This window comes from Choristoneura fumiferana, chromosome 18 (assembly GCF_025370935.1).
Source record: "Choristoneura fumiferana chromosome 18, NRCan_CFum_1, whole genome shotgun sequence".
NCBI classification, from domain to species: domain Eukaryota; kingdom Metazoa; phylum Arthropoda; class Insecta; order Lepidoptera; family Tortricidae; genus Choristoneura; species Choristoneura fumiferana.
In genome coordinates this window covers 16,932,120-16,959,242 of record NC_133489.1, presented here as the reverse complement: position 1 = coordinate 16,959,242, position 27,123 = coordinate 16,932,120, and the positions used below count along the sequence as shown (strand labels likewise).

The 27,123-nt window shown below is 37.6% G+C and overlaps 3 protein-coding genes and 1 non-coding gene across 5 annotated transcripts in view; 2 read left to right on the top strand and 2 right to left on the bottom strand.

The window, feature by feature from the left end:
- Window positions 1-27,123, top strand: part of LOC141437980 (uncharacterized) — a 59,477-nt gene that overhangs the window by 15,946 nt on the left and 16,408 nt on the right. The gene's annotated exons all lie outside the window — the stretch shown is intronic.
- LOC141437981 (UPF0047 protein YjbQ-like) lies at window positions 1,051-2,099 on the top strand. Its single transcript, XM_074101591.1, has 2 exons — window positions 1,051-1,383; window positions 2,014-2,099. The coding sequence occupies exons 1-2, from the start codon at window positions 1,216-1,218 to the stop codon at window positions 2,086-2,088; spliced, it is 243 nt and encodes an 80-aa protein (XP_073957692.1). The 5' UTR covers window positions 1,051-1,215; the 3' UTR covers window positions 2,089-2,099.
- Window positions 4,870-19,332, bottom strand: LOC141438384 (uncharacterized). The gene is made up of 10 exons (XM_074102244.1): window positions 19,267-19,332; window positions 14,644-14,901; window positions 13,662-13,863; window positions 12,034-12,201; window positions 11,346-11,497; window positions 10,787-10,947; window positions 8,191-8,347; window positions 6,974-7,033; window positions 5,992-6,157; window positions 4,870-5,271 (listed from the first exon to the last, which is right to left on the bottom strand). Exons 1-10 carry the CDS (start codon window positions 19,330-19,332, stop codon window positions 5,222-5,224), a joined length of 1,440 nt encoding a protein of 479 aa, XP_073958345.1. The 3' UTR covers window positions 4,870-5,221.
- On the bottom strand, window positions 10,673-10,756 carry TRNAL-CAG (transfer RNA leucine (anticodon CAG)). Its single transcript has one exon. It is a non-coding gene; the product is annotated as a tRNA-Leu (tRNA).

Below are 27,123 nucleotides of genomic sequence, written 5' to 3'. Positions count from 1 at the left end.
AATATTCTACTCTTCATAAGCATTGAGCTTTCAGGCAGAACTTGCTTAGAATCAAAATGAAATTTAAATACATCATCGACAAAAAGTCGAAATATCTCCTAAACAGTGGCATTTTCATTAGACCCATTTTACCTATTTTCAAATGTCTTGAGTGCCCTATGTGTGTTAGTACATCACAGATCTGTTCATATCTTATTTTTTTTACGTATAACATATGTACTTACCAAAACTTTTCGGTGATTACTGGTTATGGCACATCACTATTTATGAGATGTAAAAAACAGGTAACACATGAAACATCATTTTAGTGTCTTGGTTTCACAAATAGATATTAGATGTGTTAACCCTGTGAACTTACGAGGTGTGTTCAAGGGTGGATCCACCATTGTGGGCATTGTGGGCATGATGGGCATGCCCACAACCCTAATATAATTGTGAAGTGTGTGTCTTGATGCACGGAAAAAGGTTGTTTATGCACGAGTGCATACTCTGACTCGCGCTTGACAGATTTTCAAGTGGCTGTGACCTTTTTTGAGGGCTAGATCTGCGCCTGAGTCTGTTCATTAAAAGCCATGATTCAGTTTTGTTTATAAACACATCCAAACAAAAAATTCAGCCAACCATATTGGTAATAGTGCAGCATGAACTTGCGACATATGATTCTGTTGACACATTCACAGACCACTCAACCATTGAACTGTTAACAGTAGTGTAACAAAATCAGTCAAGCTTCTGATGAGAAAATATTTATTATATAAAAAAAACGACATTTCCGGGTCTTTTGTTACTGTTTAATCTATCATATTATATGCTTAGGCTATCTTTTCTATTAAAATTTCTATCTATGAAATTGTTTACACAGTGTATGTTTTTTTATGTATGAAAATAATAAAAATACCTAAAAAATATTGATTAAATCTTACATTGCTCTGTATGGAGGACCAACCTCATATAACTGCTATATCATTATATAGTTTTAGAAATATGTAGATAAATTGAATAGTTTCTTTTTCATGTGTGACATATGTATACTTGTTGGAAATGAATACTTCTGTTTCATTTTCATTTTAAAATATTACTGCATCTGTATGTCTGTGTTGAGATAATATACCTAAACAATACCATTGTATTGTTTATAATAATTTTGTTTTAGTTTCAATAGACTGTACAACTCTACATTAAGTAAACCAATTTCATTTTATCCATACATGGAATATGAATGTTTATTTAATATATATTACTTCTGTCCTGCAGCCGGCACATGTGAAAGCTTGCTTCCTCGGTTCCTCTCTGACGATCCCCATCACAGATGGAAAGTTAAACCTCGGCACGTGGCAGGGAGTGTGGCTCTGTGAGCATCGGAATCACGCTGGCAGCCGGAAGGTGAGATTATGATCTCTCATTAACTTATTAACCTTTGTAGTGATCATAAATTTTTCATAGTTTTGTTTGATGTTGTTGAAGCATGTCTGCAAGTTATTTATATAGAGCCGTAGTCCCCAAACCTTTTTGTCACATCAACACCTAGCCATGTTTTTCAGTTTCTGATAAAGGGAGGGGTCTGTCTAATTTTAACGCATTCACACACATATGCGTTTTCGGAACTTCGCCCAGTGCCGCTGTCATAATTATTCATACATTTTGAACATACATGTGCGTCCATGGCATCAGTGGAAGTCAGGTGGCAGTGAATGCGTTAGTGAATGTAGCATTTTTGCTAAGAGGAAACTGAATCACATACTAGGGTGGAGCATATGCATGGGATGTGTGTACTTTATTTGTTGTATGTTGGAAAGTCTCATAATCTGTATCCTTGTACTGTCTATTTTAATATCCATAACAAAATTACAGGTTGAAAATTGCCTAAATGGCTTTGAGAAAGGTATCGGGCTTCTCTGTCTGAAGGTTTAATATGTATGTGTATAGTATAGTATACAATACACTATACTCTAAGGTGTATGACTGCTTCCCAGATAGCGGATCGTACAAGTCATGACGTGTTCTTTGGCACAGGTGGTGGTGACGCTGTCGGGCTGCCCGCGCGACTCGCCGCTGTCGGCGGCGTCGCCGGCGTCGTGCTCGAGCTAGGAGCGCGGGGGGGCGCGACCCCCGCCCTCACTCGCGCCCTCCTCCAAGAGCGCGCGGAGGTAAACCCGCCGCGCCCGGCCCCTGGCCCCGAGCCCCGCCGCACTACCCTACCACTTAATTCTTACTCCTCGAGCGACAATATGTACATAAGATAAATATTTTGTACGGCCCGCGCGGCGCTCCCGGAGCGTCCTATTTGTAATATAGCTTTTATAGGAATTGAGAGTGAATTGACGGGAGCGGCTCCCCTCCGGGTCCGCGGGCGCCGCGCGGCCGGAGCCCTATCGATGTTACGTTGGCCAGGTTTAACTGCGCCCGTTGAATTTGTACATAGTTTGTGTGCGACGGTTTTAAAGTGATTGTTGTTTTGTTATTGCGACTTGTCGATATGTACATAGATCACGCACGAACGTTGACGAGCCGCTCCGTAGGTTCGATTGTTGAAAAGGTTGATGTGGCACCTACTTTTACCATTAATAATCTTACTACGCTAAGAGGTAAGGGGTGACGACGGTTTGTATCGATTGACGATTTTTCACTACTGCACTCGTTCAATATTTTCCAAGTTCACCAGGAGACACTATATTTTTTAACATGACCGCACATTAGGCATTTTATGAAGTCGGACACTCATTTTACTATACCAATTTTGTATGTAATGTACTGGATAACGACGACACCGAGTCGTGTAAGTGTAAGAGCTGAAGTAGGTTATATAGTTAGGTACGTCTACGTCTACGATAGCTCCTTCTCTCTCCGTGTTAGGTTAGTCTATTAACGATTAGTTCGTGAAACAAGTCCATAGCTTTAAATGTGTCACACCCGTTGTATCAACGGGTCCTTCTCGGGATGACAATGAGCTAACATTCATACTCCTAGGTGGTAGTTGTATATCATTACTCTTAAGATCATGTAAGTGCCTCGGACTCAAGGGGTGGTCATCCAACGGTTGCTCTCCCAGCAGCCAACTACTTGCTCTACGGATCTATACTTCATTATTTGGATGCAAATGCAATATTTATTTTTCCTTATGAAATGTACTACGTAATAGACTTAATTGATTTGGTATCGCGATGTTTATAAAAGGCGTATGTGTATAGTTGTATGTCTTCCTATGTAAGTTCCATCACGTAAGATCGCGATAAGTGTAAGTGTTGGAATAATGTATCTGGTATTCTTGATCGGTATTAGGGTATAGCGAGTCACCTTATCCGGCCACGTCTATGTTACTTAGATAAGGTAATGAAACTATTGCGATAGGAGGCTCCGTATTAAATCCCACATCCCATTACCTGCCTCGTCTGACTGTCACGTTAGCAATTCACCGCGTGTCGGCGTAACAAGAATAGAAGTGTAGTGAGAATTGTTCACATTCCAAAAGCATTCCGGTGAAATAAAATTGTAGATCTCAGTTCGGAGCATTCCCAGCGGGCGGCGGTCGCTCCCGCTGCCATGCGCGTGCAGCTTTACATGTCCCATTGAGATCGCTTGTGTGGCACAATTTTACACATGAGACTTAGTTAGGAGTTAATAAATTATAAATAGTAGGATTACAGTTACGGTTGGCGCTAAGATACTTGTAGCGGTGCAGCCGCGCACGCGACGTTGTTTTATACCGCATTGTACAAAGTGTAGATGTCACAGACATAAACCGTTTTGTCTCATGGACAATCATAGACTTACTTCACTTAGGGAGCTTGTACGTTCATATTCAGGCTATTAGAGATTCACCTTTATATTATCGATTTTACGAAATTCTTTTTATGTATTTGTTTATCGCGTTTCGTAGGCATTTTTTAATCGTTATTGAAACAATAAAAGCTTTGAGCTTAACTTATTAGTTGTAAACGAATGTCTTTATATACTTCAGTATGCATGATGGATGTGCTGTGTAACGATTTAATACTTTACATATTTTGTCATCACTTATACATTCTTTTTAATTTTTCTCTTTTGATAGAATCGGAAGGTGGACTAAGGGATGGTTATTAAGTGCTTTTTTAATACATAATTAATTAAGGAATGTAAATATTTTTTGCATTAATATGATGTACATGAAGGTTAATCCATGTACATACATACAGTGATTCACATGTAAAAAACGTTTCAAGTGCTATTCGTGTATGAGTGTTAGATATGCCACTGCCATTGAAGATTTGCCTCTTTGTAATATATTCGATTTGAATTTTGTTCATAAAACTACTAACACGGTTAACCTTTGTTTCCGCTTCAACGTTACAATATCAAAAATAGTAAAGATAATAAATATCCTAAGTAGAAGTTTTCCAATGAAAAAATAGCGACTGGTTCGCGTAGATGTAATTCTCATTATATTGTTTTATTCATTAAGTGTTTTGAAAAAGTACGGGGACTGTTGTTTTTGTTGTATCATTATATTAGCTTATAGATTGTCCCAGTTTAGGCTGTTCAGTAACAACGAATGTGTCTAGTGTTACCTTTTAAGTGGAAGCAAAATTTTAATTCCATTGAATTCCTTTGAAGGATCGAGAAGCCACGAGCGAATGTCTAACCCGCGTACAATCATGTCGGCCAATCTGTTCTGACCACGTTCTGACCATTATACAGTTGCCATTTATTTGTCCTCCTATGTATGATGCAATGAGTGTTTCACAATTTCAAATATATTATTAAGCGTAACAAATTCACTATTAAGGGCACGAATTTTATCTAATTATTTAATCAGTATCATTAATTTGATAATGAATATATTTATTGCACATAGGAAACGAGGTTGTAATCAGGATTAATAAAATAACCAAGAAGGGAGACAAATAATTTGTGTGTATATTGTTTAAGATCAATTATTATATCAATATTGTATGATTGTACAGTCGATGGACACACCTTACTTGTCGGTTTTACGTGCTCACTCGTAAGTGACGTCTGAACATTGTCACGATAAAATTTAATTGTATCATATAACTTGTACAATATAAATATATAGATCCACAATTATGAAAGAGATTAAATATTTGCAAAAGTTAAAATAGTACGAGTTTTATTTTACTTGCTTATTTTTATTTCAGTCGATTTAAAGTTAGATCTACGCGGTTAGAGGTTACTTAATTGGTTAATTCCTATCATCTACGAGAGTTATTTGGTATCCTAGTGTTCATGTTGTTAGCTCGGCGCTGTCGATGTTATGTGGTCCAGGGCCTGCGTCTGGAATTAAGAAACCAAATTAATATATTATGACGCTATACACATTTATTGCTCATAATAAACATGTGAATTCACATGACGGTACAGTCACCAGCACCAATATCTGACACAACAAGCGTGCATAAATATCTGATACGACTAATTCTAGGCCGGAAGGACGTGTCAGATATTTTTGCACGCTCAACTGTGGCAGATATTAATGCTGGTGACTGTACGACGATCGATGACTCACAGACTCGACCATTTGTTCTTGCATTTGGATACGACGTCATTTAAATGACAATTTGCTGAAAAAATATGGTAAACTAAGTTCAGCAGTTTCAAAATGTATTGAACTATCAAGTTTAAACAAGGGTTACGATCGCATTCATGCCTCTGAACGGAAAGAAATGGTGAACACGATTGCGATTCCGAACGCGTTAGACAGTATGGCATCGAGAGGCCGTAGTGCGTAACGTCTCTGATGCTCGCGATCGCAGTCAAATAACATATTTCGCATAAAAAAAACTGTCATTTGATTGCGATCGCGGGCGTCAGAAACGTTAAGCAATACGGCCTCTGGTTTAACGACTAAATTTAGATTTATTTTTCCTGCAAAACAGAATTCGACGAATTTGCGACAGTGCCGAAGACTACGGCCTAACAACCAACGGGTACTCTGACACCTTAGCGGAATGGATACGAATATATTCTCTCTTAAAGAATGATTAGATTAGTCACCTTCTATTTTAGACTGCACGGAGTTCAGGCTGGTTTTGACTTTGTCCAACGCGTCGCCGAGGCCGGTCTTGATGTGGCCGAACTCTTGGGTGACCAGCGACAGCCGTCCCAACAGGTAGTTCAGGTTGTCATCCACTTCTACCATTCGCGTCGTTATTTTAGTCACCTGGGACGACACATTTTTATTTTATAGGCGGGAAACGAGCAAGAAAATATCGGGAACTATGTGAAGTTATACTGAATCCTAAAAACGTATGTATCTACTGTAAATTCTAGTTGATGATACTGAGCAGTATTTGTGCTGAATGAGTTGCTTGAAAAGTGCTAAAGGTTTCGTAGGAAAATATTGTATGAAAATACAAACTGAATATAGATGCACAGAAAAACCAGAAAAATAAGACTAGCGCTGGGAATCGAACCCAGGTCCTCGGCATTTCGTGCCGTGTGCTATACCGCTACACCACCGCTGGACCGCTGAATTTGGAATTGAAATAAAAAATACAAAAAGATTCCAAAAACCAATCTTAAATATTGTATGCGTAGAAATTATGTAATTCCGTAAAACTTAAGAGGACCGACTCAGCTCGCACCCATGATCCTCTTGAGAGGCATTAGGGCAAACCACGATTTTATATTTTATATAGGTACTTATGCACATCCTAATTATATATGCCTGTTAAAGAAAAACTACTTTAATCATCTTGAAACATTATGTAATTATTTATTTAATAAGTTTTTGTTGAAAAAAAAAATATCTAATTAAAAAAAAGAGTAAAAAACTAACTGTAGTTTAGATGCCAAATTTCAAGTCGATGCCAATAAAACGTTAAAAAAGTTCCGTCCTGCAGAGACGATCCTTTCTGGACCACCAAAATTCCTCTACCCGATTATTTGTACTTATTGTGATCCGACTTTAAAAAATATACATTACATAAGTATACCTTGAATGTTGCAAGTTAAATAAAAGCTTGTGAAAACCTACCTTCTCTTTCATGCTGTCCATGGTGGCGACGCTCTTATTAACGTATTGGTCGGTCTGTTCCTGCAAGCATAAGGTTTGTTTACGAAGTAGTCGGATTAAATCGGAGGCGTTTACGGTCCATGAACTATTTTTACATTGCTAAACCGGACGATGAATAAAACATGTGACACACTAAGGACTAGGGGGTAACGACATCATTATGGAGTGCTCGTTTATGCAGATGCTCGTCGTAAAGAGAAAAAAGAATGTGTACCTACTGTAAAGTATAAGGTAGTGCCACCAGAGTTGAGGTCACGCACACAAGAACATGTCATGTAATGACAGCGGGATTTTGGCACTCATTCTACATTCATTCTCCTTTTATGCAATCAGTTTTTCATGTAGTAAAAATGCGTAATCATTACTTCAACTCTCTGGACTACTTCTTATACTTACGTCTGCATAAATTATCATTCATCTTAGAATAAGATCATGGATGCGTAATCATTAATCAACTCAGTGGCACTACCTATGCCTTCCGTCTGCATAAATTAATCAATTTTAAATTTCATGTTGGAAACTAAGATCAGGATCGTGGGTCTTAGCGATTAAAATTAACTGTACCATCAGATTAGTGTTAATGACATGTGATGCGTCTCCTCTATTCGAACAATCTAGAACGCATCCTAACCGATTAAACTAATAGTGGATGGTGAGATGTTCTTCATGCCTCTATTTCGAAATTAGAGTTTAAGAAGCGCACGTAGCCATTAATAGCGTATATAGAGGAGGGGGGTCTGTGCCCACCCAGGATGTTGGCTACCGAATCAAAGTCTATAATACGACACAAAAATCCAGGCCAGGCCCCCTGAAATAACCCTAGGTACGCCAATGTGCCCATTAGCTACAGTTGTCTTGAAATGAGTGGAATAGGGATGTTGACACCATTAAAAAATAATTCGAAGACACGACTCCAGTAAAAAACGCTTTATTTTAGCCCTGAAAACTAGATTAATTTTCGATTAACTGTTAGATTTTTTGTTGCTTTAAAACAAATAAATAGTTGATTGAGTTGGCGAACAAGTGACGTCATATGTTGCTATTTCCATTCAAACTATGGGATAATTGTGTTTTGACAGGCCATAAAAAGTACGTCAGTTGATTGGTGGAGTCAACATCCCGATTTCACACCTCGGAAAATTGCGATACTTAGTAAAAGTTTGTGAAAAGGCACTTACAGTAAGTCTGTCGAGCGACATCTTGCTGGCCGTGAGCTGCTGGTACATGATGCCGATCTGCCGCCACACCTGCGACATCTCCGATTCGATCTTAGTGCTCAGGTTGCCGAGCGCCGTCGTCTGGTTCTCCACTATTGTCTGTTCGATGCTGTCGAATCTGCGAGACGACCGTACAAATAAATAAAACTATATTTATCGTGCGGCTGCGTTCTCGTCTAGTGCCGACCCATGGTTTGGGCTCCACAGAAAACCAGCGTTAAGTACTTGCACATAATGTGCGGCAACACATGCTGAGTGGAGACCCTTTTTGGTATCCTGCCGTGTCACCAAGTAACATAGTTTTAGTGCTAGTTTTAGCCTTAGTTTTAGGTGGTACTTATGGAGCCAAAATAAACCTTTCTTTCTTTCTTTCGTGGGAACTCACGGGGCCCACGACCTGGGTTTCAGACCTCTGGCTCCGAAAGTCCGGTATATTCCGTTATATTGGGGGGGGCTACTACGAAAATCGAAGTTCGTATCGTACCGTCTCACTCTCGTATTAAATAATATTAGCGCCAACGGGAAGGCAAGGCCATTAAGAATTGTGCACTTCGTTGTATATAGGGCCGGACGCTAGCGAGCAGTTTTATTAATTGTATTGCAATAAGTATTATGACACGTGCCATATGGTCTACATAATGGTAGTTTCAGCTGATGACGCTTTATTGTTTTCATTAGAACCTATGTATCTATATGTGATTTTCATGGGCCAATATGTTACCCTTCACCAAAAATTTGATCATAAATATGTGAATACAACTCTATTTAACAATAGGCGTGGAAACGTGTTGAGTACCCTTAGGGGCTGTTTCACCATCCATTGATTAGTGTTAACTGACGGTTAAATGTGATGCCGTCTCCGTCTATTCGAACAAAACAAATAGAGACGGCCTCACATTTAACCGTCAGTTAACACTAATCAATGGATGGTCAAACAGCCCCTTAGTGTAAGTTTTCGGTTACAAAATACGCAATATCGCAAAAACGTCGTGCGATTTTGAAAACCGAAATCTTACACAAAGGGTACTGATATTTTTGAATTTTTGCTTAGAATTATAAGAAGTCCACTGTACGTAAAACGTATCACCATTGTGTAGTTGACATTGCCTAGTTATGTGTTAGTAGGGTAAAGCCTTGAATGTTGGCACCACTCCTTGGGGCTGATTCGACCAATTCAAGTAAAGTATTAAAAATGCAAATGAAACGTGTAAGGGAAATTACATCCGGGTCACAACCGCGGCTGACCTCGTTTTGTTCACAACGTTTTGTTGATTTGTTGAAGTCTTTGACAAATGATTTAGTCGCGGAAAGCTAATTTTCACAATTTATTATTATATTAGGGGTTGTTAAATCCTATTTATAATATAATTGAAAGCACTCCTCAATCGAGTTCTTATAATAAAAGAACTATTTAGTACCTAGAAATTATCCCATTGATTGATTTAAATGATTCCTGGTCATGTGCGTATTGTTTTACTTCGAGTATGTACCTTATTAAAACTCCGCTAAATTATGAACAGTGACGATTAACTCAACGATCCCGGTTCGCGATGGTACATACCTACATAGCTGGACGTCTGGAATAACACAGACTACTTTTCCCATGGGATAGGATACAAAGCTTTTAATCGCAACCTCTGCATTGGGCTTAGTCATAAAATTTTGCACGGCTGTTTTTTATACAAAGACAATGAAATCCCCCACGGAAATCCACGATGTAAGTTTTGGAAATTCCCTACGAATAAATAAATATATTATTTTTTCGTAGGGAATTCCCATTACAATTTAGTAAAACGCTGAAATTTCAATTAAACTGCCGGATCTAATCGATTACGCGTGCAAAGCCGCGGGTAAAGTCTAAGTAAGTAGTTTAATTAAGTATTGTCACTTGACTTTGATTCCGTCCTAAATTTAGGTCGTCGGGCCTAAGCGGTATAATAAGGGACAAGTGACAGTAAAATGGGTGTCGTTGGCATTTCGCCAGTTCCGCAAGTCCGGCCAGTACTACGACTTGCGATGCGATTTGTTTTTGTATAAGTTTTTCCATAGCGTGCAAAATCTTTACCTGCATTTCCTTTTGTATTTGTATGCAGGTATTTTTGAGACAGAAAAACTATTTGTGAAATGCTTACAGTGAAAAACCTGCCATGAATTACAGTTGCTGATGCATTGGAAAGGCGTAAGAAATCAGTACCACCTCTGCTACAGATGTACCTAGTAAATAATGTTTCGCCATCGTATTTTATCGGAAAAGTTCGTACCTATTTGTCTTGCTCTCTCAACTAGCTTACTGAAGTTTTCTGAAACTCATTGAGAAAACAAGATAAATACGAACTTACCCGACAAAATACGATGTAAAAACGTTCTTCATAATATTCTCTTTTCTTTATGTTTTTTATATATTTTTTTTATAAAAAATATCTTAAATCTTTTTACAAAAACTTGTCAGAAGTGGGATTCGAACCCACGCCCACAGAAGTGGACTGCGACCTGAACGCAGCGCCTTAGACCGCTCGGCCATCCTGACCGTGGCAAAATTAGCGAAACAGTCATTTACCTGTCATGGACAGTCTTGTTAAGCGTTTTTCCCTGCGCGCGCACCAACTCGCCGACTTCCACCAAGATCTGGTGCACTCCGTATTCGATGCGCTTTTTCGTCGCTAAGACATTGTCTGCTGTTGTCAGCAGTACGTGTTCGTTCTTTGACAGCAATTGTACCTGGGACAAGATAGTTATTAGAAGCTTCAAAAGTCAGACAAAGCTTTATGGCTATTAGGACTAGCTTGTGCTTGTGCTCGCTGCACCCTAGTAGAAGAATAAAAGTGAAAATGACGAAAAAACCGCTTTTAGTGCATCTTTACGATGCGATGTTAAAGTTACCTAATATGCTTGAAGTTATACCCACAATTTCTAGAATATTAAGTGTCTAAATTACATTTTATTCGTAGTGGAAAATCTAAACCTTAACGGCAACAAATCCGTAATTCAACTTATGTTATAGGTGTCCATGGGCGGCGCTGATTGTTTTCCATCAGGTAACCGTCTACTCGTTTTCCCCCTAAAAATCCTAATCACTTCATGGTATCCTTACCCTTTCTTATCTGAATGCGTCTTACCTCAGTGCGTAAAGTATCATAGCTCCTTGTAATGTCGCCATACGCTCGCTCGCTCATAGTGTTCCCCTGCGTCAGGCTCTGCTGAATGTCCTCGTTAGTGGCAACCAGGCGATCGCTCATCTCGCGGAGCTTCGTCGTCACCTTGGAGACGGCTGTTTAAAAAAACGGTTCAAAGGACCAATATAAACAATAGCTGAAGGTTGAAATATTATAAGCTGGACTGGACCCTGACAAATTGTGACGTACTAAATGTAATAATAATAAGAACCTATTGTATACAAACTCACTACCTATCCATAAATGTTAGTTTTTTTAATAAGTGTAGATTTATCCGGCTCGAAGGATCAATAAGTGATGCGAGATCCGGTTTGAAGGACTATATTTGGATTCAATATAATTAGTCGAAGCTAATTTGGCACAAGCTAAGCTTTGGGGTTATGGTCATTAAAGAGGCACTGGTATTGATCGGACAGAACAGTTTATTGGTAATAACTAACAATATTAAGACATAAAACGAAAACAAAGTATTAAATGATAATTTCTTTGGGCTTTCAATTTCGTTTCAATTACCAAATGAGCTAGTGAAAAGTGAACCGCCAGAACGGGAAAAAAAACGAGACAGAGCAGGATGGCGCTCTACAACACCATTTTGACACGTTTCTCTCAAACAACGTATAGTTATCCTTACCCTGCTCGCCGTCCTCCTTCAACCCGGCTTGGGCGCTAGCGATGGCCGCCAGCGTCTGGTTGGTGGCGACCCGGAGATCCGCGAGTCGAGGCAGGTCCTTCCACATGCTTTCTGCATCACCCAGTAGCTGTTGGATTGTTTTGATCTCCTTTTCTTGACGTTCCATCACTGGTGAGAAAAATTTCGATAAGACGTTTGTACTTGATATTTACGTCCAGACCAGACAGAGTTATGGTAGTCCGATAGTTAACAGTCGAAATCGGATGACAGAAGTACCAAAAACTTCCACACTAAATTGTTGCCATATTTAAACTTTTTTTGATAGGTACCTACAATACAATAACTTTTTATTGCACACCAACACAGTAAGCAGCCTTTTTTGAACATGAAACTACCGTGAGACTCACTCATATTAAATATAATGACCCGGATCAACGCGACTCAGCGGCTCCGAAGTCTCCGAAGGGCTCCGAAGACGAAGGGCTACGGATTAGCCCGAAACATGTCGAGCTAAACTCGATTTAAGACGTGAGTTATCCGGGTCATTATATTTAATACAGTAAGCAGCCTACGGCAGTTGCGTAAAAGTTGGCACCCTGATTTTTAATCTTGATTATATATCGTTGGCTTAATAATACAGATATAATTCAGCAGTACTACACATATTGAACAGGCGACTGATGGCAAACATTATTATGCCCCGTTATCTTTTCTTCTCTATTCTCGTCTCATTCTACCCTTGTCTTATGTATGATATAAAGAAGTGGTGAAAGAATACGATTGTTTCCAAGTGTGTTAGACAATATGGCCTCTTAAGAGGGTTTATAACTGCTAAGCTGGCAACGTTGCATTTTTGTAAGTTTTTCTCGATTATTCCATAAAAATTGAATGAAAATTAATAATGTTGTCTGATAGAACACTTCTTAATATATAAGTTAATGTGTCTACTCCAATAATTATCTGTTATAGACTTTTATTTTCTTTAAAACCCGGTCATAAACATTAATTCGTTTTTAAGGAATATAATAATCTATCATGAATAATTATTGGAGCAGACACATTAACTTATATATTAAAAAGTGTTCTATCAGACAACATTATAAATTTTCATTCAATTTTTATGGAATAATCAAGAAAAACCAACAAAAATGCAACGTTGCCAGCTGAGCAGGCGGTATAATAGACTAGAGGCCGGGAAGTAGGGGTTGCCGGCCAAGCAGATATAGATAGGGATGCGAGGCCGGCACCCCAGGTTTCGGCCGAGGCTTGTATAGTGCTTTTCTCAAACATAACATAAAATAAAATAAAATAAAAAACAAGAAATGAAGCTGGTGGGACGGTAGTCTGGTCGCGGTGTTGTGTACGCGCGTGTCGCGCTGGCTGCTGGCGATGCTGCTGTGCGTGCTGTGGTGTTGCTGTGCGTGTCGCAGAACGCGCGTTGAAACAAAAGACGGTCGCATTGCCGGCCAGCGGCCTGCAAGGTTGTATGAAATCTCTTTGCAGGCCGCTAGAGTGACCGCGCGCACGCAGCTGAGCCGCAGCGCCTGCAGCGCGATACTTCTCGGCCTATTATTTGTAACACAACGTCAATATTTCATGTCATGTTGGAGAAAACGCTCTTAACCAACCTTCAGTCATCTTGCTGTGCCACGCCTCGTCAGCTAGCGAGACCTCGCTGAGCGGCACGAAGTCCGTCTGCACGCGCGAGCCGTTGTACTCGTTCAGCTTGAGCTCGTACTTGTTGAGCAGCTTCTCGGCCTCCGACATGTGCTTGTTGAACGGGTGCCCGTCCTCCAGGGCTGCCTCCACGCACATGGAGCGGAGGTTGTCCTGAGGGCAAGACGTTACTGTGACAACTGGACGGGGGGAGGGCTACTATGAAATTCGTATTGTACTGTCCCTCTCGCTCTCGTATTAAATTATATTAGCGTTAGCGGGACGGCAAGATAAGAAGTTCGAATTTAGCACTTCGTAGTATAGGGCCTGAGTCCTACTTCATCGTCCCAACCAAATGTACTATAGGTTTAATTCCGGCGAATCAGCAATCACTTTGCTTTCGTTCAGTCATATCGGATATGTTCAGTCGGGTCCTGGCCTACGAAGTTCAAAATCCGAAGTTCGTATCGTACCGTCTCGCTCACGCTAATGCCATTTTTAGTATAATAGCAGAGAAGAAGAGGTACCTATCCTATCGCAGGATACGAATATCGAATTAAAAAGTGGCTCCCTTGGGCCGCTAGGTACCTACGCAAGTAGTAAGTATATACTTATCCGAAGTGACTCACAGATTCAAAGAGTCGGTATTTCAGTATCTCGGACGGAGCCGGATTGCAAGGAACTTATCCATCTCCATTGACAATAATCGCTTGAAAGAACCAGTAGTAAGTAGTAAGCATTGATCCAGTTCATGCAGCAACGTGCCGCACTCCGACGCCGCGCCGTTCAAGCTATGACACCGCGCCATAGTGATGTGATGAGCCTTGCGTAACATGTGCGAAAGACTCGTCGAAGAGGTAATGTAGCCATGCCCTAATGTACGAAAGACTCGTCGAAGAGGTAATGTAGCCATGCCCTAATGTACAAAAGACTCATCGAAGTTATTAGGTATACCTTGCTCAGAGCAATCCTAAGATTCTCAATCTCCTGCTTGACCGCATCAATCTTGACGTCGGTGGCGTCGAGCCGCCGCGCCACGGGGTCCTCATCAGTGGTCAGGTTGTTGTCCAAGTCTGCGGGCTTCAAGCTCTTGGCCACGCTGGCCGTCAGAGACTGCAAGCTCTTCTGGATGCCGTCGAGCGCTTCGTCAGTCTTCTTCTGTGTACTCTTCTCGCGTTCTTCTTTCTGTAGAGCAGGTGAAGGTGTTAAAAGCTAAAATGGAATATCTTATTTTGTACAAGAAAAAATAGGTAGTTACAGTCTTTTGTTATAATACGGAATATGCAAGTTTTTTTCTTTTATTTTTTCAAATATATTTTTAAGAAAGAAAAGAAAGAAAGAAACATTTATTCACTATTCGCAAAAACTTACAGCACATTACTTACATGCAGTATACAGGTTGAAAATAAAAAAGCAATTTTTTTTAACAGTAAATTTATTGTTTGACAAACGAAGTTGTATTTGTACAATGAGCTTTTTAAATATTAAAAATGTATACCAAGATGGGGGACGTTTTCATATTAATTAGAGATAGAGATGTGTCATGTGACACAAAGCACATAGAAAGTTTTTTTTATTATTATGAGAGGGAGGAAAACGAGCAAGCGGGTCATCTGATGGGAATGTTCGCCACTAAATTACTAAATTTAATTTTTAATTTTTCTAGAAAGAGAATGCAAACTTGATTTTTATCTTCCTCGTTTTTTTACAATCTTTTATTTAGCTTGCCTTGTTTATTTATTTGGGTCAAATCTTGGAAGCTAACTTTGACCCACTTCGTATTTGGATTGACTTTTCGACATTTTGTCGGCATAGTTTACATATATATCCGTGCAAAATTACAGCTTTCTAGCATTGCTAGTCCCTGAGCAAAGGTGTAACGAATCCTCCCTACCTTTATTTAATTCTAACCTACCTACCTACCCCGAAGCCTATATCGATGCCTACATACTGAACTAATATTTTATTACCTATTTATTTATTAATATATTATTATTTTATTACCTTATTATGGGTCCTCAACCAACAAAATTACCCAAACCTAACAAGTTGATTTACCTTGTTTAAGTCATAAAATTGGCCAAGTGATCGCTAGCGGTCTAGAATAAGGAACCTACGTCGTGTCCGAAGAAGTAACCCTTTAGTTCGTTTAGTATAATGGGAAAAGAGCTCAATTAATAATATTTTATATAATTTAACTAAATAATAAAGAAAACACAAAAAGAAGGTTGAATGAAGAAAGTTATTAAAGTTTAGTTTCTTATAGGTCATTTTGTCTATAGTCTATGATATGTTCGTGTGGAAGAGGTATTTTATACCGCAGCTAAAGTTCAGAGGCCCACTCCCCGCCTCTGAAAGTGGCTTTCGTCACCGAACTGGATGTTGCCTCCTCTGCGTTAGCCCTGAAGGAGCATACTACCTTTTCCTTGTTAGGAAATAAAACATATCATTATGTTATATGAGAGGACATTTCAAAGGGAAGTCAATTATAGCCTGAGGCTGTTCCTGGATCAAACCCGTGATCACAATACTCCTGCAGTAACAAGGCCAACTTCAGTAGTACGTAGATGTAACTTCAATGGTTCATCATATTGACCAATAAGTAACTTCCGGATCACCTGGTACCGGTCAGCCACTGACTTGCATCTGCCTTAGTCTTAGTCAAAATGACTTGCATTGTTAGTTTATGAAAGATAAGTATTTGGTAAAGCCTTTTACCATTAAAATAGTTGGTATAAATAGCCAAAACAGGACTATACAATCCAAGGTTCGCTGCCAGGAACGACCACAGTCTTCAAAGGAGATTCTACTTTCAGCAAATAAATATTATTCTGTCGTGAGTTGTTGAATTATTTTGTCTCACTTGTTTGAAGCTACTAGCGTTTGTAACATAGGACATTGAATGAAAGCGAAACGCTGAAACCTTTCATTCGTCGGGCGTCAAAAGTCTGTCATTTATCGTCAGTATCTATGTAAGTATGTCGCCATGAGTATGGCTAGGTTCTGTACGTAGTAGGCAAGCTTAAAAGCAGCCTAAGCAAATAGTTAAGTAGCTGTATAGTTAATGAGAAGAAAAACACAATTAAATACCAAATCAGATAACACAACCACCTTCCCCAAGTGGAGAATAATACCAAACCTACTATATCCTATTCCTACTTCTAAACTAACCAACTGATCTACACGAAAGCAGCAAACTAGGAACCCGGGTTCCACATTTAAATTACCCGCGGAGTCTCTCTCAAAGTGCAGTGAGAGAGCCTATTCTAAGCTAAAACTAAGTCGAGTGGGTAACTCTGCTCCCTAATTCCTAACACCCGTGTGCCTACTGGTATCCATCAAGGGGATTGGGTCGACAAATACCAGTAACGAAGAATAAGAGTGCGAATAAATAAATAAATAGATAAAGCGGACAAGATCTTGGTGAATTTAGGACACCGGTATGGCATCTCAAACCCTCCAAAACCCTGGGAGAAAACTAGGTCTGTCTCTTCCGGTATAATACAAGACCCCGCCCTTACTCCAATAGGCGTACTCTACATTGAAGAACGTTCCCAGGGAATGCCAGCCTGTCCGTTACCACCGCTAGGTGACCTGGCTCTCATTCCCTAAGAATCGGCTATTACTGAGCCGAAATCCGGTTGGGTTCTCCGCTACCCCAATATTAATATTAAACCCAAACTTCACAAACAAAACACAAAATCCCATTAAACCCCGTTTTAACTATTAAATAAACAATTCGAATCGCTATGTAGTCTCCAGCAATGAATATCAAATCACTCGTATTTTGGCGATAAAATACACAAAGCAGGAATTTACACAAAAGAATACACTATAATTAATTAACAAGAAATTATCAAAAACCCCCCAACAAAAATTACGAAAATAATCGATACTTCAATAATTCAGGGAGAACCTTCCCGAACGCGTAGCAAAATCAAAGTCTCTTCCCGTTCGTCTTCGTGCCCCTTTTATACTTAAATTGTGTTACACTTGCAACACTGGCATCTCTGGCTTCTGTCGTTACATTTTTTACTTTGGCCACTTTCGCCTCTTGGTCTCAATGGCTTCATTGGCTTCACGATTACGTCAGAAATCTTCCTCTATCTGTCAGTCAGTATTGCCAGTGATCTTATTTGAGTAGTTTAGTAAATAATAAGTTGATATTGATAATTTTACAATGAAATAGTCTCAATAGTATATAAAATAATGTAATTTAATAAATTAAGTTCTTTTAATCTATATATATCTAAATATATGTTCACATAAGACGAAACATTACAGACCATCGGCTTTAATGTTACAATTTGCCCCCAAATTCTACAAAAGCGGACATGTATCTAGCTGGAGTAGAATTGTCAATCAAATAAAATATCGACTTTAGATAAACTTATTAACATTTATCCCTTCTATGATTGCCTCTCCTTCCTTCTTCCAGGCAAAACTTTTGTGTGGTGTGTATTAAACCAATCATAAAAGTGACATTAGTCAAGGAGCAAATGATCAAGCCTCACACACATGCCAGAAATGACGCTGAAAGGGTTTCACGAGTGACTCTTGCCTCAAAAGGAAAAGTGAGTTGTGCTAGGCTCACCCCGACCCTAGTGGTACACACACGAGCAATGGACCCCATCTTGCATCTGCCTCTGTCGACGAAAGTCGATTACCAATGTGTCCCTTCTAAAGACAATGCCAAACGTCGACGCCTAAAACCATTGCTTTAAAAACCAATTCCAGCAGGGCAACCTAACCTTCCCTCCTCGATTACATCACTCCAAGCTTGGAGTATGTTGCAACAATAACGTAACGTCATATTGTATACAATTCGTATAAAATCAACCAAGAATAAAATTACTAAAGGAACAAATGACTAGATCTTAGTTACCAGAAATGGCGATGAAAGGGTTTCACGAGGAACTATTGTCTCAGCGAGGGAAAATGAGTCCCCTTGGTTTCATACACATGAGCTAGTGACCCGACCTTGCATCTGCCTCTAACGATCAAAGCCCTTCGCAAATGTGCCCCTCCGTAAAACAAAGCCCAACGTCGACGCCTAAAACCATTGCTTTAAAGGCCATTTCAAAGCAACGTTCTCCCAGTCCCTGAACCTCATTCACCTTACTCCCAGTTTTTACTTGTTGTGATAATAATGTAGTGTCATTGTCTAATATTTCGGATTATATCCAATAAAATATATTTGTATATATATTTTTTTTCAAAATAAAATTTGTTAGATTTCAACTTCTATGTACCAAGCCTTTTGCAAGAGTACAAATGCCCTCTTATTCAACATAATCATAAAATTCATTATATTGAGGGTTACACTCTCAATGATAGCAAAGATTATACAATATCACGCATCGTTATTGCTACGTGTAGGGTTCTAGTATCATGTTGTGTTGAGTGTGAAAGCTTCATAGGCGGCAATTTAACTGCATTATGCCAATTTTTTTTTTTTCTTTGGCCTACTCCTAACTTCTACACCCATGGGCTTTTATTGTTGAGTGTAATGTTCCAGTCCAAACATTAATAAGTTAAATAAAATTCCAACATCAAAGCCTCACTCATACTAGATACCTTATTTCTTCCATTCATCTCATTTAAAATCCCCTCAGAAACATCCTTCCTCTTGCGCTCTTTCATACCAATACTAAGCCCTCTACCCCTGGTTTCAACCTTATACATACTCCCTGTCCCCCCTTTAACACGCCACTCTGACATAGGAATAATATTTTTATACACTTTTAAAAAAAATCTGAATGATTTTCAAAAACAACTCAAAATTAGAAAATGTGCTCCAGCAAAACACATGTCCTATATATATATTTTTTTTCTAAGCTCAAGAATATTTTTTTTTTTAATATATAACCCACTTGCATTTTATTTTGTAATTAATAATAAATTTTACTGTTGCCCCCAAGAAACTAAGTTATAAAACCCACTGTACCAAAACAACCACCACCAAGCATCAATATTCCCCACTACATTTCCACAAACCCCCATTATCCGGATAATCTTAAGCTGACTACTGACTCCACCCACATCTATTAACTAAATAATATTCTATCGGAGTACTTAAATCTAACAGAAACGTCTGTGCCCATTCTAACTTAACCAACTACCTGAAGAATGTATTGTCTTAATTATTAGTATTAATATACTTAAACCATTCTTTTTTCTGAATAGACTATAAATTTAAATAATTTATATAATATAATCGTTATATTTGGAATGCTATTTATTTATTATGAAATGAAATGTTATGTATTTCTGAAATATATATGTAATAAATAAATAAGTTTCATAGGACCCCAACACCAACTCAGTCCCAAACCAAGCAAAGCCCGCACTAACGTATACCTGGCAACGGACAAACACCCATACAAACAAATACAACCGAAGAAACGTCCACATTCTGTCATTGCTCTTCAATATTCTTTTAATCCTTTGGCTCCTTTATATCATTCTGAGCGATTCGGTACTTAGCTGAAGGCAGCCAACATCGTTTGCGGTCAAGCGCCAATCTTCTTCTAGCATCTCCTACCTCATCCAAGATCTACTCCAAATCCTTTTCTGTGCATGCGGTTAGGTTGTGGAATCGTTTGCCGATCACCGTCAACCGACAATCTTCCTCCGTATACTCGTTCAGGGAGACATTGAAGAAGATGTAGCTCACACTAGTTCCTTGATTATTTAGTAAGTAATTATCCTTTATACTTGTATTATTTATGTATTGTATGTAAATTTGTGTAGTATTTTATTTTATATTTAGTTATATATGTGTTATATATTTATTGTATATAGTTAGGTATTTGAGGTTTACATATGCATTTATATTTATTCAAATGTTTTGCTCTATTTGTCGATCCTTGTTTTTTTTGATGGCTCCTCTACCACTCAAAGGTTGACTGGCACAGATCCCCGCAGGGATAAGTCCGCCTCTGTACTTAACATAACTTTTATTTATGTAAACTTTTTGTTTTTCCTTTCTGTACAATAAAGAGTACAAACAAACAAACAAACAATACTGAACACCCAATACCCAAAAACAAACACCTGCATCACCCACAGAAACACCCACCCCAGCCAGGAATCGAACCCGAGGCCCCAAGCCCCACAGTCAGGCTCTCCACTTGGCCATCTGGTCGTTAAATTAATGGGTGTAATAATTAATGTAATAATTAATTAAAATATGTAATGCATGCACTTATGATAATGTTCTATGATTCAAAATGGAAATAAAGAGGCTAAAATAATAATACATATAAACATCACCTCAATTTACTGTTGCCTGACTTAGTTAAAATTATGCGGGAACGCTAGTTATGTAATGCAAATTCATGTATGTACCTAGTGTTTGCTTTTCCTATGAATAATGGTTCATACAATTAAATGTTTTGCCCTACTTGATTATGCTGCTCTGCATGCCCCCCCCAGATACTTAAGTCATACGAAAATAGACTTCACAAAAATACAATGTAATTAGAAAGTAATCGCATAAACCTATAAATTGCTAACCTATACCATAATACACAACAAGCAGCACAGGAAACAGAAAGGTAAGCATTATCTATAATTGCCAAACTAAAGTAAAATTTAATTATATAGATTTGTTTTCTTATATTGCCAATAAAATCACTCAAGTCTATCTATTCTAGAAGGTTAGTTTGCACATTACAATGTACAGCTGATCCATTCAATAATTTGAAAACGTCTTAGATATTGGACTGTACCACCGCCCGTGTAGGTCATCAAACTACATATAAATAAAATCAATTAGAATACTTTGTAATGAAATACTCACCCTATCTAAATGTATACTTACATAATTATGTGCTTTATTCATTCACCTGCGTAGCCCTACTAGATATTTACATGACACTACTACGATTATTAATCTAATTTGTTAGTTGGAGAAGTACAATTCTTTTGTACAATAAAGAGGTTGTTTACACACATACATGTTGTCAGACAATAACGCAAGCACCGCACAGTCCTCAAAAAGCCTTTTAAACTCACTTAGCAAACCCTGCACTATTACTTTCATATTATTATTATTTTGTTTTTGCTTTTCAACGAAAAACGTATCGTACATCGTATAAATTTTGACAGCTATGTACTGACAGATATTTGCGTTCGGATAAATGAACACTATTATCATAAAATTTTAAAACATGTCATCACGGTCATAACCTTAACTTAACCTTACTTTACTTTATACGCTAAATAATTAGTCTACACTAGAACATTGTTTCCTAGAAGCTAACGGTAATTCTACTAAAATTGTTATTTAGTTTCATAAAATTCGTACGGTCGTGCCCGTGCCCCCAGTGTGAAATGTGCTAACTAAACGCAATCGCGGCTGCGTTTCGCTATAATAGTTTCCGAACAGCTAAATGTGTCAACCATTAACTGACATTGACAATGACTTTGACCCTGGCAATTTTGACAACTCACATAGTACTACGCCTGCCTGCTCTATAGACAATATTAAATATCTTACCGTTACGAAAGTTTATTTCTCTTGACAGAAAGAACATTATTGCAATGTATATATAGATACTTACACAATGTTATTATAATTGCGTTCTATTTTTACTACGCGATGCATTTATTCCTTTCGAATATCTAAATGTCTGTTACGAATGCTAATCTGTATATTTGTTAGAAAGAGACGAATGACAATAGACAAAATCGATGCAATCTGGCAGACCCTTTACTGGAATATTAAATTATAATATATTTACGTCTAAGCTTTTTGTTTTAGGTTGTTTACCATAAATAAGGGCACCTTTGTAATTTCATTTTATTTGATATTTTTACTACAAAACTATTCTTTCCTATCTGCCGCCACAATCTCCCTCTAATCAATGCTGCCAATGCTGCCATCTCAATATTAAAAATTATTAAAGGTTGTCATACACTATAACAAACGGTTGAAATACACTAAAACAATTTTAATGGTAAATTTTATATAATACGAATGACTATTATATTTAACAGCTATCAAAGAATTTATAATGTATCGTAAAAACCCTGCTAACCATAATCACAGTTGTGATTGTGACGATGAATGGACATCCTTATATCGAGTAAATATTTTTATTTTGGCAACACGCTTATTTGTAATCTGTCAATAACCTAAAGATTTTTTTTTTTTTTTTTAAACTAGCGTGGCGTCTGCGCATTGTTTGTTTATTGTACCTATTTTGTACTTATTTTGTTTATCTAAGTGGATGAATACGTATTATTTTACCGAGATAATCGCCATGAAGACTCAAGAACGGATCACAACCGACAGCGAAGACCACTTCGTCAAAAATACGCCTTACAAAGATGAACAATCGGCTTCAATCCGAGTAAGTTACTATTACTTATTTTTACTTTAATTGTTAGATTTTTTTAACCGTGATTTTGATGGAATAAGTTTTCGTTTTATACATAATTCAGCCACAATGATATCTGAAACCGAGTTGTCCAAACATACTAAATATCATCGACGTCTATGTAGCTTACGGCAATGTCAATACTAAATACATGATAATCAGTTACTAACCTATGTTTTGACGGAAAATGATTGTAATTGTACCACTGCATTCTATAAACAAAGTTAATAATCAGCCAATGTCTATCAATCTAACTTAACCATTAATTTCCTGATGATACCTATAGTACACAAACAAATCGTCTATCTATTCTCCTTTTGTTATTGTTTTAACTATTTTATCAGGAAAGCACAAGTACAATTTGCTAACATACCTAAATTTTATCATACTAGAACCATTCTAGGTAAAACATTTTCTAGTAATTATATTTAATTGAGATATATATATATGCTTGTTTGCAATGTGTCTATTACTTGAAATAAGTCTTGAAATTAACCTAATGCCATAACATTTTAAAGTAAATGAAATTGTTTTTTTTTTTGACCGAGAAGAAATTTGCTTTCACCGAACTTACTCAATATAAAATATATTTATATTTAATTTTGTTCTTAAAAGTAACTAGACTAGAACCAGATTTTGATGCTTATTTCTTACTTTGTTTCAGCGCTGAATGTTTACCCTTAGTGTCGGGTTCGGGAAAGCTAAGGAGAATATTCCTTTGAATGATAATATAGGTATGCTATATATATGTTTTTCTAATTATCTTCATTATGTTCCTAGTTTTTTGTCATAATATGTATTAAAAATTATCAATGTCTATGGATTTTTTTTTTCCAATCTTACTAAAATATTTTTCAGATGACCTGGGCCCGAGGAAAACTTGACTTTTGCCCCGTGGTTAAAACACATGCCCTTGCTGATGTACTGAACACTGCTGACCAGCATTTTATTAAGGTAATATGTAGCCTACCTACCCTACCTTATCTATAAATTATTTTATGCACTTAATTGGGAATTTATATGCAGATTCAAATTACTTAATTATTATTTTTAGAAAAAACCTTTCCTATCAGTCCGGCCCTTGTTAGTTTATAACTACTCTATTGTCTCTGTTACTCAGACTACTCTTTGCTCTATTCACAATCATCATCATCATCATCTTCATCATCACATCAGCCAGAGGAAGCCCAGGGCTGGACAGAAGTCCCCACACAACCCAGTGGCCTCGGTTGGTGTCAGCTATTTTCAATGAACTATTTAGTAAACCAAACCACAATAACAAACCCTAAAGGAGAACCAATCTTATTTTAATTGTTATTTGTCAATGACATGATTGGAATTTTTATTTACCTATTATTATTAATCTTATTTATACCTTTGATGATTTCAATATAAATTCTTACACTTGACTGACATTTAGTTAAATTATAATGCAATCCTATATTGAATGAGTAAACTAACTAACCCAAACTACTTCAATGTGTTATATTAGAGTTAAGGAACTCTGTAAATATCATCTCTTTGTTTCAGGCATTAATTTTATTTGTTTGTGCCCCCACTACCTGTAACCATATAATAAGCTACGCCAATTTCAGGTTATTTAGTTTCTATTACATATCTGACAATATTCTTACATTTCTTAAATGATGGGCCTAGAACTTCTAGTAAACTCTAGTTCTCACTATTGAACTTCATGAACTCCATAATTTTAAAATACAACAAACAGAACCCATCATGCTATACACAGGAGCAACATTCACCTCGACGTTTCGACCACTAATAACAATATAATGATATAACGTGCTTGTAACTTCCTAGGTCTGCTGTGTTCATGGAGTCGAACCATTTTTACTTGACTTTACACAACTCAGTTACTTAACATACTTCACTTACATCAAAACTACTACTACTTAATTAATTACTAAATTATTTAATCACTCAAGAGATCACTGTATTTAATGTAATTAACTTATTCCTTTTCACGCTTTATTTAACTAATCACAACATCACTAACTTCAACCTCTTACTCAATCACTGTTTTTACCGAAAGTTGTTAACATGAATTTTTTTTTTTTTTTCAGAACAAAATGTACAAGGAGCGCTGCAACCGATAAGAAAACTACTTCTGCTGTAGAAGAATACGACCACCTATTATGAGCTCCTATTTCCCACTTATACTTTCCTTTTTCACGTCAACAAAATTGTTGCTATAACCAATTGTCACGTGACAACAGATTATAACAACACTCGACCCAAACAAGGCAAAATCAACTTTATATCATATCTACGCGCAACGTAACATGAATAAATTGTATTATAATAAATGACTTAACAGAGAAATGATTATTTGAGGACCCAGTGAAACAGTAATGGAAAAATAAAAACTAATAAATTTAAATGAAGTAGGTAATCCCTACTATCCCTACTAATATTATAAATGCGAAAGTAACTCTGTCTGTCTGTCTGTCTGTTACGTTTTCACGCCGAAATCACTGAACTGATTTTGATGAAATTTAGTATATAGATAGTTTGAACCCTGAGGATCAACATAGGATACCTTTTATTTCGGTAGAGGGCGCCGTCGCGCGATAACCTAGATCCGCGCAGACGAAGTCGCGAGCATAAGCTAGTTGGTAATAATTACTAAAACATACATACTATCCTGGTCGTCACGGCACCAAAATTGTAACGAATCCTCCCTACCCTTATTTAATTTCTAACCTACCTAACCCTACCAAAGCCTATATCGATGCCTACATACTGAACTAATATTTTATTACCTATTTATTTATTAATATATTATTATTTTATTACCTTATTATGGGTCCTCAACCTACAAAATTACCTAAACCTAACTCAAGTTGATTTACCTTGTTTAAGTCATAAGATTGGCCAAGTGATCGCTAGCGGTCTAGAATAAGGAACCTACGTCGTGTCCGAGGAAGTAACCCTTTAGTTCGTTTAGTATAATGGGAAAAGAGCTCTACTATTAATATTATTATATAATTTAACTAAATAATAAAGAAAAGACAAAAAGAAGGTTCAATGAAGAAAGTTATTAAAGTTTAGTTTCTTATAGGTCATTATGTCTATAGTCTATGATATGTTCGTGTGGAAGAGGTATTTTATACCGCAGCTAAAGTTCAGAGGCCCACTCCCCGCCCCTGAAAGTGGCTTTCGTCACCGAACTGGATGTTGCCTCCTCTGCGTTAGCCCTGAAGGAGCATACTACCTTTTCCTTGTTAGGAAATAAAACATATCATTATTTTATATGAGAGGACATTTCAAAGGGAAGTCAATTATAGCCTGAGGCTGTTCCTGGATCAAACCCGTGATCACAATACTCCTGCAGTAACAAAGCCAACTTCAGTAGTACGAAGATTTAACTTCAATGGTTCATCATATTGACCAATAAGTAACTTCCGGATCACCTGGTACCGGTCAGTCACTGACTTGCATCTGCCTTAGTCTTAGTCAAAATGACTTGCATTGTTAGTTTATGAAAGATAAGTATTTGGTAAAGCCTTTTACCATTAAAATAGTTGGTATAAATAGCCAAAACAGGACTATACAATCCAAGGTTCGCTGCCAGGAACGATCACAGTCTTCAAAGGAGATTCTACTTTCAGCAAATAAATATTATTCTGTCGTGAGTTGTTGAATTATTTTGTCTCACTTGTTTGAAGCTACTAGCGTTTGTAACATAGGACATTGAATGAAAGCGAAACGCTGAAACCTTTCATTCGTCGGGCGTCAAAAGTCTGTCATTTATAGTCAGTATTTATGTAAGTATGTCGCCATGAGTATGGCTAAGTTCTGTACGTAGTAGGCAAACTTAAAAGCAGCCTAAGTAAATAGTTAAGTAGCTGTATAGTTAATGCGAAGAAAAACACAATTAAATACCAAATCAGATAAAACAACCACCTCCTTCCCCAAGTGGAGATAATAATACCAAACCTACTATATCCTATTCCTACTTCTAAACTAACCAACTGAACTACACGAAAGCAGCAAACTAGGAACCCGGGTTCCACATTTAAATTACTCG